The 18,758-nt window shown below is 33.5% G+C and overlaps 1 protein-coding gene across 2 annotated transcripts in view; it reads right to left on the bottom strand.

Annotated features, from left to right (window-relative positions):
- The window catches only part of ANTXR2 (ANTXR cell adhesion molecule 2), a 204,187-nt gene that overhangs the window by 173,183 nt on the left and 12,246 nt on the right, over positions 1–18,758 (bottom strand). For both annotated transcript variants that reach the window (XM_074274312.1, XM_074274313.1), the window contains exons 4-7: positions 16,529–16,610; positions 10,964–11,071; positions 10,798–10,866; positions 10,004–10,084 (exon numbers count right to left, since the gene is read on the bottom strand). In XM_074274312.1, coding sequence (XP_074130413.1) covers positions 10,004–10,084; positions 10,798–10,866; positions 10,964–11,071; positions 16,529–16,610 — 340 coding nt within the window. The remainder of the gene's footprint in view (positions 1–10,003; positions 10,085–10,797; positions 10,867–10,963; positions 11,072–16,528; positions 16,611–18,758) is intronic.

The following is an 18,758-nucleotide window of genomic DNA, read 5'->3' as shown; positions in this document are numbered from 1 at the left end:
GTCTAGTATAATGTCTGCCATATAGTAACCACTTAATAAATGCTTGCTGGCTTTAACAGAATATGTTCACATATAAATCCTTGAAGATTGATTGGTAAGTTATTAAGATCACTGTTTGCCATATCATCCAAAATATTAAAAACAATACCAAAGGCTGTATCTGGTCAGTGGTTAAGCCCCACCCTTTAAAACTTTATGACATCTCCTATATGACACCTTTCTCCTCTGACACTGCCATCACTCTGCTGCAAGCCTCCATCACCTCAAAATTATAATATGGAAATAGCCTGTTGATTGGGTTGCTGTAATGTTCGGGTTAGTTTTCTGGAGGACTTCGGGACCAGCCTTGATCTTAGTGGAGGAGTGCAGGAGGCAGAAGAGCCATCAGGAGGATGGTCAAAAATGGAATGTCCCATTTCCAGTCCTTATTAGCACTTAAATACCTTGGTATGATTATATCATTACAGCACACTATATATGTGTGAACTAGAGAACCATTACATCACCATACTAAGTATATATGTGAACTAAAGAACCAACACCTCATCAATCCCACTGAGTTAACACCTTGTTATAAGTATTTTTGTTTCAAGTATACTTCTCCAGAGTTTTCCGCCCTCTACAGGCTGCCTCAGTCTTTCCTCACTCCAGCCCATCTTCTACTTGTAGCCATCAAGTGCATCTTCCTAATGCACAGATCTGACCCCATTCTACCCCCATATTCTACCCCCAACCCCATTCAATAAACTTCACTGGCTCTCTCTCACCTTGAGAATCAAATATAAAATTCTCTGGAATTCAAAGCATTTTACAACGTTCCTTCCTTTTCAGTCTTCTAATACTTTATATTCCCCTCTCCTGAGTATTCTTAGATCCATTTACATTGATCTCCTCACTTACTGATCCTCTAACAAGACATTCCTTCTCTAGAATCTGGGTCTTTTCACTGGCTGTTCCCAATTTTTCTCCTGCCTCATTTCCTCCTCCTGGTTTCTTTGGCTTCTTTCAAGTTCCAGCTAAAATTTCACCATCTGCAGAAAGTCTTTTCTGACCCTCCTTAATTTTATTGGCTTTCTTTTATTAATTATCTCTATAAGATTTGTTCTGTATACATCTTCTTTCTGTTCATTGGAGAGAAGGGGGAAGCAAGACTGACAAAAGTGATGCAAGAAAAGAGGAATATTGTGACTTTTTTTCTTGTTAATGACCATAAAAGAGCAGGAGGACGTTCATAAGGTGGTATAGGCAAAGAGGATAATTTAGAAAATAATGTGCAGACTTTATTAAATATATTTTTTTTAAAAAGCTAATAGTATAAAATGGTTTTATCTAATGTGTTCTACTATGTATGTGAAAAAGTTCTTTTTGGCATGTTAACTTAAGTTTAGAATTTTTTAATTAATAAATTTACTTAATAATAAACAGATAGTGGAAAGAAAAACAAATAAAAAAAAAACAGACACAATAACTACAGCCATATGAATGGTGCCAATATTAATTGATCCCAAAACAACAGGTCAAATTCTATGGTTAATAGAAGCCTCAAATCACCACAGTTAAAACACCTTGCCTTTCCTGTTACATAGGACAAACTATAAAAATGTAAAATTACATGGTCAGTTGTAATCACTAATTTGCACAATTTTATTTACTTTGAAAAGTAATGTTCACTAAAAAGTTATAACGTGTCAAGGCAAAAAAATGTTTAAAAAAATTTTTTTAAACACAAATTATCCAAGGTTGTAGCTATTTGTGCTTACTTGATATTCATCAGCATGTTTTGTTCTTTCTTTTTTTTTTAATTACATATAATCTATTCATGCTTAACCTTCCCCAGGCTTGGTTGCTATCAACAGGTAAATTCTAAAATTCATTTGGAGTAGGTTTTGTAGAAATTTAATCATTTTTGCTTCATCTCCCTCTAAGTATATATTATTTATTCATTCTCCCTTGTTAAAAAAAAAGATTTTTTTCTGGAAATAGATCCAAAGAATAAATCATTTCATTGTCATTTTCTTTTTTGTTAATTGATAAGTTTTTTTTATTTTATTTTTCCATGTTATTCACTGAACTGTGATAATTAGCCATTTTTTAATGTTCTCTAATATTCGTTAATAAAGAATGGGGGGGGAAAAACATCAACCAGGTCTATAATTCATTCAAATAGGAAAAAATAGCATTGTCAAGGACATTATAATTCCATGACTGTAAATGCATATAATTATAAATACAATTACACACAATACATATATGTATTTGTATATCTCCCATTGTTAAAAATTTTTTTTTCTCCTGAATTATCTTCAGCAGCCTAATTTTTTATATTCAGGAAACATGTGGTGGGAAAAGGGAGAAGGGAATATCAGTTCTTTAATTCATCAAACTCTGACTACTCTTTTGAGCTCCAGTCCTATATTTTTAACTCTACAAAAGTTATTCCATTTAGACCCTCATTATCATTTCCAATTCATAAACAAGACATTTAACCATCTCCCCTTTTCTCAATCCCAATTCTTTTTCCATCCTATTTCTCTCAATGATTCCCAGGCTCAGAATCTTTAATGTTTCTCTGCTCTAAACCCTAATATTAAATAAATTTTGTACAATCTTCCTTCAAATATCTTATTTTTATCCTATCCTTTGTGTCTTCACTTCCATCATCCTAATTCAGGTCTTCAGTAGCTATCACTGACTTAATTTTAATAAACTATGTGGTCTATTACTAACAGCCTCTTTCCATTTTGTTCCAACATAAACCCTATTTCTATTGATTATCTTAAATACTACTTGCATTAAAAATGAACCTTGGTTGAAGTGAACTTTAGAAGTCATGCAGTCTAACCCACATACAGAACATCTTCAGCATACTCAAGAAGTAATTATTCAAGATAAATAATTTGAAAGCAACACCTAGCTGATGAATTCAAGTTACTTGCCTCTACGAATTACAATTCTGCATACTGAAAGTACTGATGAATGTAATTTTGAACCATTGTCAATGATATTTTAAAGACTGAAGAAGAGAGGATCTACAAAATTGGAAGATACATCGTCCTGATTTTCAAAAAGAAAAGGAAAGAAGGAAGGAAGGAGGGAGGGAGAGAGGAAGGAAGGGAGGGATGGAGGAGGGAAATAGAGAGGGAGGAAGGGAGGGAGGGAGGGAGGGAGGGAGAGAGAGAAAACTAAATGATGATTCCAGACAGGATTCAAAACCTATCGATATAGATAGCAAACTTCCAGATAAGGAAGAAAACATAAATCACAAAGAGCCAGAATGGCTCTATCAGAACAGGTCATGCCATTCTAATCTCATTTCCTTCTTTGACAGGGTTACTAAATGGCAGAGCAGGTATGCTTATAGCTTACCTAGATTTTAGTAAACTGTGTGTTAAAATATCTCATACAATTAAATTTTAAAATGGTAATGTGGGTTAATTGATAGTACAATTAGATGGATTTAGATGGAATTGGTTGAATGCCCATCCTCAAAGAATTCTTAAGTGTTCAAAAGCAACTTGAAAGGAAATCTACAGTAAAATTATCAGGTGGGATCCCATGATAGTGGATAATTTTTTAATGACTGAACTAAAGATACAGATGATATTCTTATCAAGTCTGTACATTACAGACTTTAGACAGAATTAGTTCATTGACATGAAATCCCCCCAAAAATTTACAACTGGGTAGGATATGAAAATGGGAAATGAACTAATCTTCTATATCCTTTAGGTACCTTGATATACTAAGATAGATAACTTGATATATAAGGCATTTATTAAGTGCTTACTTTTCATCTCCTTGCTAGTGGATTTTAGTTTCATAAACTGTTTTTTTTTTTTGTTGTTGTTGTTGTTTGTTTGTTTTTTAATTAATAGTCTTGAGAAACTGCTTTTACTTGGAGTTTGTATGGGAGGTATAGGTAGATGTGAAGATCTTTTTCATGTTTGTGTATGTATGTGTGTGTGTGTGTGTGTGTGTGTGTGTGTGTGTGTGTGTGTGTGTACAAAAATATGACCAAGATAAATTATAAAGAGTAAAAAGAGGAGTCTTAAGGGAGAGCTTTCGAGTGAAGAGCCAGCATGACAGAGAGAACCAAAACAATGAAGTCTCACAAAATTCTAGTGATCAACAGTTTCAAAGGCTGCAGAGTGAAGACTGGAAGCCAGACTTTAGAGAGTTGAAAAAAAAGAATGAGAGAAGAGGTAATTATAGACTATTTTCTCAAGGACTTAAGCCACAAAGAGAAGCTGGGTAGGGCAAAAGCTAGTAGGAAACATGAGATCAAATAAAGGTTTTCAAGAATGAGAAAGACATTAAAGAATATAACACATTTTCCAATATAGGGGAACTGTACTGAAGAAAAAGAGCTTTCATGTATAGACAAAATGGTGAGTCAAGAAAGATATAAGGAGAGGAAGACCGCAAATCAGAAGTTTCTGCCAGGGGATAATGTAGCAAGAAAGAAGAAAGAAAATGGAGGAGAAAAAATCTGGAAAGTAATTCCAGACATAGGTGAGATACATTTTGGCTGTGGTACTTCCCAAAATGATAGGGAAGGGGTCACTAATCCAGACAGCAGTGCTTCAGGAGAAGGTTTTGGAAAGGGTTTTTGTAAGGGGCAGGGGAAGTCATGGTGAATAAATCTAAGGACATGGGAAGTGAAGCATGCCTGCAGACATTGCAAAAATTGTGTTCCTAGGGAAAGAGGTGATACTCCAAAATACAAGAGAATACCTTTAATAATAGATGAAATAATTGTTTATATTTATATATGTGTGTGTGTTAGTGTTAAAAAGAAATTGAAAACTAAAAGTCTTTCTGAATCAACTAAAATTCAGAAAAAGGAACTAAATTTGTAAAAACCAAAATGTTCATAACTGTGGGTTTTTTTGGTCCCTTGCTTTTAATTTAGACAAACCAGTGCTATTATTTGGTTTTCTTTTTTTAAAACATAGTTTGGAAAGACACCAGGTTTAATTTAAAACTCCTGTCTCTGGTACACTGAGAAATTATTTTTGAATAAACTATATTGTAACAATAGAAGAAATCTTGCAGGTTAGGTCACCAGATTGAGTTGTCGTGATTTTCAGAGATAGCATGGCACAGTGGAAAAGCTCCTGGACTTCCTCCTGAAGATCTGAATTGGAATTTCTGTCTCTTTGATATGCCAGCTGTAGTGCCAAGAGCACATTAAACCTTTCTAGACTCCATGTCCTCAGCTCTAAAATAGATATACTAACATTTATTCTGCCTACCTTACAGAGGGTTTTGGTGAGAAAAACAAATTTTGTAAATCTTAAAGCATGATAGAAACAGACGAAAGCATGATAGAAAGCAGATGAAGTTACACTTAGAAAACAGAAAAGCATTTTTACTGATCTTCATCCCTACACCATTGGCAGCCAAGACTTGCCTTTTTAACAGGAGAATTTTACCCCCAGTTCAGCCTGAAACACCTCTGCCACAGAAGAAACAAGGATAGATGTTACCCAGAAGGCACATGGTAAATGTAAGCAGACTGTAGCAGATACTGAACAAAAGAACTCCAAAGACAAGTAAAAGTAAGGGGGTGTGTGTAGGTGTGTGTATCAACAAATTGTGATAGAAAGAATAGAAGAGTTAGCTGGTCAGAGTCCCCAAAACAAGGGATTACAGCTTAAATTTCTCTTGTGAATTTCAAGTCAGATGAGGAAAAACCAATGTGGAAAAAAAGAGAAGATAAAATTTATCTAAGGGATTTCTTTAGTATAAATGTCATGGAGAGAGATATATTTTTCTGTGGTCACAGGAAAGATCTTAAGAGTCATCAAAAGTCCCCTCAGCAACTGGAGCTGGTAACAGCTGTAGCCAAGTCTGGTAAATACAAAGGGACAAAAGATACAGTGGTGCCATATGTTCACAGACACATGGAAGCCAGTTGGGGAAATAAGGCAGGAGAAGCAGGCAGCTGCTCTCCCTCTTTCCTCCCATCCTGAGACTCATGGCATTTCCTCCTCCTGGCCCAAATGCCACCAGGGAAGAAAGAGTTTGTCCATTCTAGGCTCTTGTAAGCATGTTCAGTTCTGGCTCAGCAGTCAGTTAGAAGATTTTATATAACCTCTAAATGAGCCTACAGTAAACAGTCAGCACATACCTACACTTGCTCTGAAGCAGAACTCTCCATAATATATTTCCAGAAGTAACTCACCAAGCCTGCACTTACATATTGACCTCACATAATACTGAGAGGAAAGCACATAAACAAGGAAGAATATCTTTGAAGAGTTAAGTTGGCATTTATGGAAAGGACATACTAGAGAAGGGGAAAACTAAAAAACTGAGATATCATCCAGACTATCAGCCAGATCATATATTATAAAGGCTAGAACTAGAACTGTGGTTATGTGAGTGGCCTAAGGAATAAAAAAGAGAAAAGTTGTGGCCACAGAAATGACTAGACTCAACAACTAGACCTGGGGACAATGGGAAGAGAAGATTCAAAACTACAAATCCAGGAGAATCAGAGGACACTAGTGAGGGGAGGGCAGAACAAAAGAAGGATTAGCTATTACCAAAGACTGGATATTTCCAAAGTTAACCTCTAAACAATGTACTTAAGTTACATTTAGAGAAAGAGGAGACTGTCACTAGGAAGGTTTTTGTTGTTTGTTTGTTTTTGTTTTGTTTTTACCTTTCTAATGTAATCTGAACTGTTGATGTATGTTCTGCATATGAAATTTTGCTGTAAAACTAAACCCTCTTGTATTATTTGTTCATTTGTTTTGTCTTTGTTTGCTGCAAAGTATATATAATGTATAACAAGTGTGTACCTGATTAGTTGAAATTTAATTTTACAGTTACCTACAATATTTTTAAAGAATTGTGCCATATTCAACTCATTCTGCAACAGGATTGACAACTGAAAAAAATAGCTTAGAGGCCATAAAGTTCATGTTCCTCCTTTTAAAGATGAAAAAACTAAGAGAGAAATGATCTTCCTCAAAAATATATTTGCAATAAATCACAGATCCAGGATTCAAACCCAGCATTGGTTTCCAATTCCCATCCTATCAAAATCATACTATAGCCACATTATTGTTCTCCAATGAATATAGAAGAAAGTGTGAAAGACTTTTAGAAACCATTTATTACTATTAAATACACAATACCCCTTTAACTAATAATTTCCTGTTTCATAATGGAACCAAATATTTAAATCACTGAAAAGTCTCTTTTAAATAAAAGAATTAATACTTCCCACTTAAAAATACATTTTGAAACTTACAAAAATTCCACTTCAATAAAATCCATTCTGAATAGTGTTTATTCTGGAGGGTTTCCTTCAAATGTTTATTTAAGGGAATTTCCTAAGATCACAATTAAAGGTCAAATGAAATTCAGATTGTTGCTCCTGAAGGAGTTAATAGTTAAAGGAAAAGCTCTGCTTTAAAAGATACATAATATGTACTAGTATTTTAGTTTGATGAATGTCACAAATATGTAATGATAATTTTTGTTAACCTTCACAGATAAGAATAGTAAAGCAAAAACAAAAATAAAAATCTCTACTGAGAGAAGCCTGAAAGTTCTGCTTTTTATTTCAAAAGTATTTCTTCCCTTGGTTAGTAAGGTATATCTAATAAACCTCAGAGAGAGACAAATTTAATTTCAAATCTGGGCTCCACAAAATTATTTTTTAAATAGGAAGCATATGTATAGTGAAAAAGTTTAAGTCCCTGGTTTCTTGTTCCCATTCCAATGGCTAAATTATTTTTACAGTTCAGGGGTGGGAATGGGAAAGAACCACATATTCCTGATGTTGTATGCTATACAAAAAAAAATTTTGAAAATTAGAGGCAAAAAGTTAATAAACTGGAAACCATAAAGACTATAATAAAAGGTATCAATGAAACTATAAATTCATTTTTGAAGATTAAAAATTGATTAAACTTAGCAAATCTGACTAGAAAGAAAACAGAAAATCAAATCAACAAAATAGCAAGTGAAAAGGGTAGTCGCAAGAAAACCAGAAGAAATAAAAATATTAGAATTTGCAGTTATATGTGAACAAAACTTAGAACACAAAAGATAGGAAAACTTTCAAAAATATGAAATATCTAAACAACTAGAAAACAACTAGAGATGTTAAATAATCCATTCTCAAAAAAAGAAAATACAACTAGTTGTAAATGAACTACATTGGAGTTGGCATGAAGTGGGAAGGGATGAGATGGCCAGGTGGGAGAAAAATAGTCTGATGGTTCCATTATAGTTTAAAGAGAATTTTTTCAAAGTTTTAAAGAACAATCAAAATAATACCGTATGAATTATTCTCAAAAACTGAAAGAAATAAAGGACTCTTTGCTAAAATCCTTTGTCTCACTATGTAAATTTTTAAATGAAATCTTATTAACAAGAAATTACAAGAAATCATCCAAGAAATGACTTATTATGACTGAGATGTGTTTATATCAGGTACCAAGATAGTTCAACTTTAGAAAAACAATATCATTAATCATAATAAAAAAAATATCATTCTCAAACAACCCTGAAAATGTTCTAAGAAAATTATGCTTTCTGAAAGAAGCCCTGCAAGCCAAATCTATCTCAAAATGAAAAAGGTACTTTTATTTATATATACTTATATATATATATATATATATATATATATATATATATATATATATATATATATATATATAATATTCACATATTTGATATATGCACCTATTACATGCCCCATTAGAAGGTAATCTAAACTAGGACAGGTGCTATTTCCTTTTTTTGTTTGTTTGTTTTTATCTCCAGTGCTTACACAGTGCCTGGAGTATAATAGAAAATTTATAAATGCTTGCTGACTAGTTTCTTCCAAACAGTTGCTCCAATACCATCACTCAGTAATGCAGACAAGCAAGACAAATATGAGGAAGACAAGAGGAAGTAGGTGCCATCCATCACCACTACCACTGTCTTATCCATCTCCCTTCAGTCTCTAATAGAGATGTACCCAAGAGCCTTAGGAATAGCAGTGCTCTAGTCCCAGGGGTAAATTTCTGCATAGATACATCCTAGCCACAGTTATGGCAGGTGCTACAGCCCCAGCTAATGAAGACCCAGAAAAAAATTCTGGCCTCCAAAGTCCTTGGCACTGTCAAATAGTTTGACATCAAAATCTGATGCCATTTTCTCAGGAGAAATGACATTAAAGAAACATTAACATAGTTTTGCTATTACACTATTAAGGGTCACAGAACCTTTCTGTATGACTTGTAGTTGTGACCTTTCACACATCCTGCCTCTTTGTATTAGAATGCAAGCTCCCTGAGATCAGAAATTGCCTTTTCTATTTGTATGAGTAGTATTTAGCATGGTGGTTTATACACAGTAAGAGCTTAATAAATGCTTCATTCATTCTTTCAACAATCTTTCCCTTTCTGAAGTTCAAAATATTATGATGCTACTTTTTCCAGGTCTCTCTTAATTAATTGTTTAGTAATTCAAAAATGTTAAGCACTGGCCTGGTCCATAAAGGGCCTAAAACATTCCCCAGTGTGGTTGCAAGATTAAAATCTAACTGCAATATATTTAACAAAATAAATCAAAGTACAATAAAGCTTAGAAACATTAGATTTTAAATCTAATTCAATATGCAGCCTGCAGAGATTCAAGTACAAAGTCACGGCCCTACTGACACCAATGGAAAAAATGATTGGTAACAAAGTCTCCTTGAAAGTTTTACAATTGAAAACACAAAATTAAATTCACTAATTCTTCTAGAGATTATGCCTTAACTATCAGTGTCTCACTTGGAATTTAAATCCAGAAATTTTATATGATATTAAACTACAACCAGTAAATAATAAATTTATAACCAGCAAATACAGTCATTAAAAAGTTATATTTTCCATATAACTCCCTTCCTTCAAAACAAAAGCAACATGAGTTTATTTTCCAGATCACCTCATATCAACTCAAAAGATATACATAATTATGAAAATTTTCTCCACAAAGTCAAAATACTCACAGAATTAATTATTCCCTTAAGGGCTTGAAATCCTCCTTTGACAGGGAATACTTGGTCTTTGGCATCAGCAATTTTTTCAAGCTTTAAAAAATGTTGAAAAAAAATGATTGACAAGGATGTGATGATAGAGATGTACTTAAAGCTTAGCAAATTTTAAGCACTGATCCTAAGATAAGATTGTCACAATTGCAATGATACAGCAATATGGTATATTTATTAAGAATTAAATGCAACAGATGGTCATAAAATTGGTTTGTAAACCAAGGTGATTTAGGTCAATTATCCTCACTAAACTAAGGAAGGACTTAGACATATCAACTTACATGAGTCATAATCATGCCTTACTGCAAAATTAAATGTAAGATATTTTTGAAGTAGATAAACTTGTTATTGAAATCATGCAGATTTCCAAAATTCAGAAAAGGAAAAGAAAAAATAAAAGGTAAGCATTAAAACAGGGAAAATTGGAGAAAAAACTACTCTTTCCAAAATCCATATTAGTCAAAGTTTATTTTTAAGGAGAGAGATTTTAAATCCAACCCCCCAAAATTAAATAAATATATAGATTGGTCTCATCAATTGGTGGAAAGGTAATTTCTGAAATCTTTTGTTCTACAATAATGGATACATACTAAATCACTAACCCTATTCACTGAGTTATTGATTTATGACATAGGAGATAAAATATCTTAATAGAAATCTCCATGAATCCTGTTTTCACCATACTTTAGTAACAGTTATTCTAGAAGACATCATTCCGAACTGAGAAAAAGCTATAAATCTGATATACTTGCCTGGGCTTGATCAAAATCAAGAACTCCAACACAATAAACTCTAGCCCCAAGGGTCCTGGATATGTCTGCCTATCAAAGAAAGTCATTATTTAAACACTAGGTTACACAAGCAAAGCTCCATGACAAAATGCAACAGAACATATTTCAGTTTCAGTTTGAGACTCACCTCTTTTGTTGCATACTGGGGCACCAAACCATCCAACTTTCCATCCGTCAGTGCAATCACTATGCTCGAAGTTTTCAATCCTCCTGCTTTCTTAATTTGTTCATTGGCCTGAAAATGAAAAGAAATATTTCCTGCTCATAGCTGAATACTTACTCTTTACCAATTTTTTATAGCAAATTTTAAAATTTTATAAAATCAAAATGACAATGGCTGACAGTTTAAATTCTGTTCTTACTGATTATTTTATGCAAATGTCATATATATGCATATATTTAATTGAATAATCACATAATTATAAATATATTCAGATATTATTCTCATATAATACTCATATATTAGTATTATATGTGTTATGTTTTGCTATTATGAATAAAATGAAAAACTTTTTAAAGATCACAGGATTATAGAACTACAGATGAAAAGGGATCTCAGAGATGTTCTAGTCCAATCCCTTTATTTTATAGATGAGAAAACCAAATCCTAGGGAACTGAAGTGATCTGCCCAATGTCATATGGGTAGTGAGTACTAGAAGTACTCCTAATTCCAGGGTTGATACCCTTTCAAATGAACTTTTTTTTTTTTTTTTTTTTTTTTTTTGTTTTTGTCACTTACGAGAATTTACATCTACTTTAGATCCACCACAACTTATCACAACTATTCTAAAATTATCCTGTGGTACCAATAAGAGAGATAACACTCTACAATGTAATAAATATTATAAACTTTAGAAGTGACAAGAATAACTTACATTTATAAATTTATTGAAAATAATTTCCTCACAACAATCCTCATCATGAAAATAGTAAAAGCATTATGATCATATCCAATTTTGACAAGTGAGATTCAAAGGTTGCATGGTTCAGTCTTCTGTCAAGTCTGATATACTTATTCATTCAAGACTTGATTTGATACACTTACTCATTCAGCAACTGTTCATTAAGCCTCTACTAAATACAAAGTACTTTTTCAATATACTATTCATAACTCTGTTATCTTCCTAAAAAAAAAAAAAAGTGACACAGTGGATAGACAGCTAGTCTTAGGGACAGAAAAGCCTGTGTTCAAAGCCTGAAATGGTGACTAAGTGACCTTAAGCAAATAACAACCTCTCAGTGCCTGAGGCACTCTCCCAAAAGCTAAACAGCTGCTGATCTATATTGGTAGTAGGAGAGAGTCCCACAGAAGCATCAAATTGAAAAGTTAATAATCTGGACATAAAAAAAAAAAAAAAACACAGAACAAATCACAGCCCTTCTTCACATGATTGTTCTTCCAATACTTGAAGCCAACTAAGATGGACACAATTTTCCATATTCAATTTGCCCAGTCCCTTCTGCCCAAGCTGATTTGTTAAAAACTCAAATCCTTTTACTACTGAGATTCTCTATATCAGAACATTTTCCAGATTATCAATGTCCTCAAACTTTGGTGTACTGAAATAATACAATATTAAGATTATCACTACCCTGTTTTTAGAAACTATGTCCTTAATGCTGACCAAGATGGCATTAGTTATTTTGGCTGTCACATAGTACTGTTAATTCATATTTGGCTTACAAGGCCACTAGAAATACCCAAATCTTTTCTCAGAATAGATATATTGATAATTTTTTTGTATCAAAAAATCACCACATATCTATTAAGTACCACAATGAATGAAACAATCACTATTTACAATAAGTTTACATTTCAAGAACAAGATTACATTTATCTCTATGGAACTTCATTGTCTCAGAACGATTTAAGCCCATAATAATCAACATATTGTTATGATTATCTTGGTTCCTCACATGTGAACACTAGATTAGTTTTCTCTCCCTGCTCTGTGTCATCTGCAAAGAAAAGCAAGTCATCTAGACCTGTTTCTAAGCCTGTAAAAAATGTTAAGATAGCAGGGCTAACTACAAATCCCTAGGATACTTTACTAGATACCTTCTTCTCTGCTGACATTAAACATGGACAATCACTTTTTGAGTATGATCATCCAAGCAATTGTGCTTGGATTCTCCATGGTAATATTTGTGAGAAACTTTATCAAAAGATTGCTAAAATCTAGATAAACTATATTTACCACATATCTGTTCTTTGTCTGGCATGAGCTGTTTGAGCTGTTCTGGAAACTATGCTGGTTCTTTGTAATCCCTACTTCCCTAGATATAATTCACCTATCTCTTTAATGTTCCTTTTGGGAATTTTCCTAGGAGCTGAAGTTAGGTTCCCTGGCCAAGAGTTTACAGATTGTTTGTTTTTTTCTCTTTTTTGAAAATCAGTAAATTAGGACAATATTTATCCACACTAACTACAAGAAGGTAAAATAATAAGTTTACAAGAGTAAACACCGAATGACTATAATTCTCCCATGTTCACTTCTGGGCAACCATAAACTAGCACCCCAAGGCAGGTCCTAGAACAGCAGAACTGGGGAAAAAACCGGTTGAAACACAATCTTTTAGCTCATAAAACTTGGGAGATTGGCAGAAGGGATTCATCTCACTTAGGTACAGGGTAGGGGAGCAGTTCAGGATAGGAAGCTTCCCAGCAAGCTGCAAACCCCACCTCAACAAATCAGCAGGAAAGCTTAAGTTGGAATTTGTTAAGTTGGAACATTGGAATGTGGTAGAACATGATGATATCAACATCAGATCTCCCACATGCCTTAGGAAAGCCAGAGAACTTTAACTCTGGGAATCATCATAAATTTCAGGGTAGCCATCGGCAATCAGGTACACTCCAGCAGCCAGACCACCACATATTTCAATGTAGCTCCAGGCAAAAAAGCATCTTCTAGTGGCCAAATCTCTACCTGCTTCAGCACAACTCTGGGCAAACTGGCATCCTCCATCAGCTAGACCACGAAAGGCTTCAGCATAGCCCTGGACAAATAAATAGATGCCCGCCCTACAAGTGCTTAAGCAAACAGGCAGTTGCTAGCATGAATGTCACCACCATTCAGCACATTCAAGGCAAACAGAAAACCTTCAGAGGTCAGACTGCCACATGCTTTAGTGTAGCCACAATGATATGCAGAAACACCTCTTCTGGCTTCAACACATGACAGTCACCTCCCCCAAAATACCCCCTCAGTACAACAATAGACACAAGAATTCCCCATAGTCCCCAGCACAACATCATTGCAGTACCAAGTAAATAGCTTGCAGCCACTGGTACAAGAATTCTGAGACAATACTCTTTCTACCTCAGAAAGGGGAAAAGCCTAAAAATACAGGCAAAAAAAAGCAATAAAAAAGTAAGTTGACTATAGAAAGTTATTATGGTGGCATAGAAGAATAAGACACACTCAGAAGAGGCCAATAATGTCAAAACACCTATGGGGGAAATCTCAAACAAAAAGAGGTCTCAAGTCCAGAAAGAACTCATGGAAGATCCTCAAAAAAGAACTTAAAATCATACAAGAGAGAGAGAAGAAAAATTGGGAAAAGAAATGAGAATATGCAGGAGAATTATGAGAAAAAGAGTCAACAGCTTAGAAAACTTGTTAAAATATATAACTGGTCAAATGGAAAAGAAGATACAAAAATCTTGAAGAAAGAACTCCTTAAAGAGTAAAATTAGCCAAATGGAAAAGCAAGTACTAAAGTTCACTATGGAAAACACCACCTTAAAACTTAGAATTGGGCAAGTGGAAACGAATGAGTATGAGACATTACAAATAAATCAAACAAATTCAAATGAATGAATTTGAAAAGAATGAAAGAAAATGTAAAAAAATATAAAATACCTCATAGGAAAAACAAGTGACCTAGAAAATAGATCCAGGAGAGAGAAGATCAAAATCACTGGACTATCTGAAATAATCAAAAGAAGGACCTGGACAGCATCTTTAAAGAAATTATCAAGGAAAACTACCTTGATGTCCTGAAACCAAAACAGAATCCACTAATTACATCAGGTAAGAAATCCCAAAATAAAAACCTCAAGGAACATTATAGCCAAATTTCAAAAGTATAAAGTCAAAGAAAAAATACTATAAGTTGCCAGAAGGAAACAACTCAAATCAGGGAGTCATAATCAGAATTTTACAGGATTTGCTAGCTGCAATATAAAAGGATCAGAGGTTATGGAACAATAGAAGACAAAAAAGAAATCAAAAGACTTGTAATGGGCAATGAAGAAACAAAACTACACTCTCTGCAGATGACACAATGATATATTTAGAAAACTCTAGAGCAGGATTCTTAAACTTTTTCCTCTTGTGACCTGTTTTTGCCCAAGAAATTCTTAGGCAACCCCATCTCAAATCTGAGTCCAGGTGCTTCATGCATGTGCAATTACATGATGCACCATGTACATGTTGTACCAGAAACAACTAAGATTAATTATGTATTTGAGTTTGAATTATTTTTTTACTCATTACATTTAGAGATCTTTTACTGTTGCCATATTTTTCATGACAACACCCCATTCAGTTATATGATATCATATGGAGTTGTGACCCTCAGCTTAAGAAGCTTTGCTTTGGAAGATCAATTAAAAAATTAGTTAATAAGACAAAAAGAAGGAAAATGATAAATTCTGGAGAGGATGTAGGAAAATTGTGGTGTTAATGTATTTACTGTTGGTGGAGTTGTGAACTGATCCAACCATTCAGGAGAGAAATTTAGAACTATACCCCAAAGGCAATCAAATTGTGTATGCCCTTTAATGCAGCAATGACACTACTAGGTTCATATCCCAAAAAGATAATTAAAAAAGGAAAAGAAAACAAAAAGTTTGTATACATACAAACAAATTTATAGCAGACCTTTTTGTGGTGGTAAAATATTGGAAATTGAGGGGATGCTCATCAGTTGGGGAATGACTAAACAAACTGGCTTATGAATGTAATGGAATACCATTTTTGCAATAAGAAATGGTGAATAGGCAGATTTCAGGAAAAAAAAAACATGGAAAGATTTATATGAACTGATGGAAAATAAAATGATCAAAACCAGAAGAACATTGTCCATAATATCTGCAATGATCAACTAAGAATGACTCAGTTCTTCTCAGCAACCCAATGATCCACAATGATTACATGTACAAAATTTTCATGAAGGAAAATGGTATGCATATCCAGACAAAGAATCAATGAACTATGAATCCAAATTGAAACACATTTTTAACTTAATTTATTCTTTCTCATGTTGTCTTTTTTTCCCTTTTTATCTGTTTCTTCTTTTACAACTATGATTAATGTGGAAATATATTTTACATGATAGCATATGTAAAACTATATCAAACTGCCTCAGATGAGGGAATAGAAGGGAATGAGGGAGAAAAACCTAAAACACAAAATCTTCTAAAACTGAATGCAAAAAATTTTATTGACATGTGACTAGGGAAAAATGAAATATTATTTAGAAAAAAAATAAACATTATATAGTCAATAAATAAAATATTTGCCCATCTCCAATCTTGTGATAACTTTTCATTTTTTCCCCCAGAAGTTCCCTAAATCAATGAAATCCCAAGTCAGTTCCCTTCACCTTGGAAAAAAAAATTTGTTTACTATGGACAAAGGGAGAAAGCACATTTTTCCATAATCATAGGTATAATAGACTTACCAATCTTAATCCTTCATAGATATATGTCTCTCCTGCTGGTTTGACATCTTTTAAATTTTTTAAGCCTTCAGTGATTTTTGCTCTGTGAATATAATTTTTAAAATATCACAAAATAAATTTATAAATGAAACTTAACAATACATTTTTTCAAAAATAAATAAACTATTCATTTGCATAAAGCTCTTATATTTATAGTCTATATTCTACATATTTAACTTATTAACATTTAATGCCTACAATGTACAGTTGCTGAAATATATAGATACTTAATACTGGTAATAAAAAACATGTTTTTATATATATATTACCTTAAGAAGCTGCCATGTGGACTGTGAACAATTAAATTAATCTTGCTTATCTGTTTGCTTATCTATAAAATTAATATTATAATGATTATAGAAGCAATTATGCTTATATGTCTATGAAAGACAAAGCAGAGGAGGTAGCCATAATATAATGAAAAGAAAATGGGCCTTGGATCAGCAAGACCTGGATTTAAATTCTGATTCTGATATATAATACCTATGTAAGCAGAGGGCAAGAGTTCTTAATCAGGAGTCTTGTTTTAATAATTTGAAAACTATATTTTAGCATAATTTATCTCTTATTAAAATTTCACCTTTTATTTATTATGTTTTAATACATTCTGAAAAGGGATTCAAAGATTTCACCAGCTTGCCAAAGAAGGCCATGACCCAAACAAGGTTAAGGACTCAAGTACTTAGACAAATCATTTAAGCTCTTAGGACCTTAGCAATTTCCTAAATTTTAGAGCAATTCTATATGGATATGTGGCTTAAAAGAAGGAAGAATTTGACTTTCAGATCTATGTATAAAGTAAGAGGCCATGCTGAAATATTACCAAGGGATAAAAAGAAACAGAAGATTAAGTATAGAATTTTGTTTCCATGAGGGGACTTCCTTATTCTCCTTCACATAGAAGCTCCCCAGTTCCCTGTTATGGTCTCAGATATATAGAGGCAAAGTTTTTTTTTTTGTTTGTTTTTTTCACACTGTAGAGTTACATGTCTTAAGCCATATGATTTGAATTGCAACTTTTATTATTATCCTCACTTTATAAATAGGCTAACTAGGATTCAGATAGGGACTTACCCACATATTCAGAGCTAGGAGGTCAAGAGACAGAATGAAAAACCAAGTCTTCCTGATTTCACATCTACCACCCCGGTTTTCAAAGATTAATTTTAATTCAAAGGAATGCCCTATAAGTCACAACAACCTTGGGATATAGCTGGTATTTTTATCCTCATTTTGCAATCAAGGAAACTGAGGAAAACAAAGGTAAATTTACTTGCCCAGGGTGACACTGTAAGTGTTTGAGGCTAGATTTGAATTCAGGTCTTCCTGATCCCAAGTTCAATGCTCTATATATTACATCACTTAGCTGCCCATAACTCACAGGCTTTACTTGAAGAAGCGAATAAATAATTGAGCAAAGTTAACAAAAAATATCATATAGACAATGCCAACAAAAAAAACATTTCATGACAAGCTTGTCCATTTGGACTTACAGTCCAATTTGATTAAATTTTTTAATCAAAAGCATGAAAGAAGAAGAAAATGCAATTGTGGAAAAGTTGGAGTGCTACACAACTACATCAGAATACCCCAAGAGCAATAAACAGATAAAAAATATTATATAGATTTTTCCAGTATTTATTTTTAAAAATCTATTCTCATTACAAATGATTTATGGACTCTCTGATTCTGCTATTTCCATGTCTATGGAGGAGGCAAAAATAGCACTTAAGGTGAAACTAGGTGTACAATCAAACCTAGTAATACTACCACTTTTCTCAGTGAGTCCTGAGGCAAAAGCAGAAGCAGCAACAGCATATAGGGATGACAGCAAGGTTACACATTTCAAAAGAGGAGAAGATGAAATGGTAACTAAAGAGGGAAGCTGGAGAATGAAGAGCTAAACACTGTAGCAAAGCAGCTTTGGGGTCTCCAAACAGCATGTGGAATCCTGCCTGAGTTCTGAGCACAGCAACTGGGATGTTCCTAGAACACCAAGGACTGACAAGTTCTCTGGGTAGTGGAAAAATGGGAGAGTGGCTGCTGATATTCCATTGGAGGAATAAGTACCAAACTGAGAACTTGAGTTTTCCTTCCTCACCTCTCTTTGCTCAAGACATTCAGAAGATAATTTCAAAGCTTATTCTGTTCCGTAAAATTACCTTTCCATTTTCTTATGAATTCCTCTAGT

The sequence above is a fragment of the Sminthopsis crassicaudata genome, chromosome 6, assembly GCF_048593235.1.
Source record: "Sminthopsis crassicaudata isolate SCR6 chromosome 6, ASM4859323v1, whole genome shotgun sequence".
Lineage (NCBI taxonomy): Eukaryota > Metazoa > Chordata > Mammalia > Dasyuromorphia > Dasyuridae > Sminthopsis > Sminthopsis crassicaudata.
This window is presented reverse-complemented; position numbering and strand designations above follow the sequence as displayed.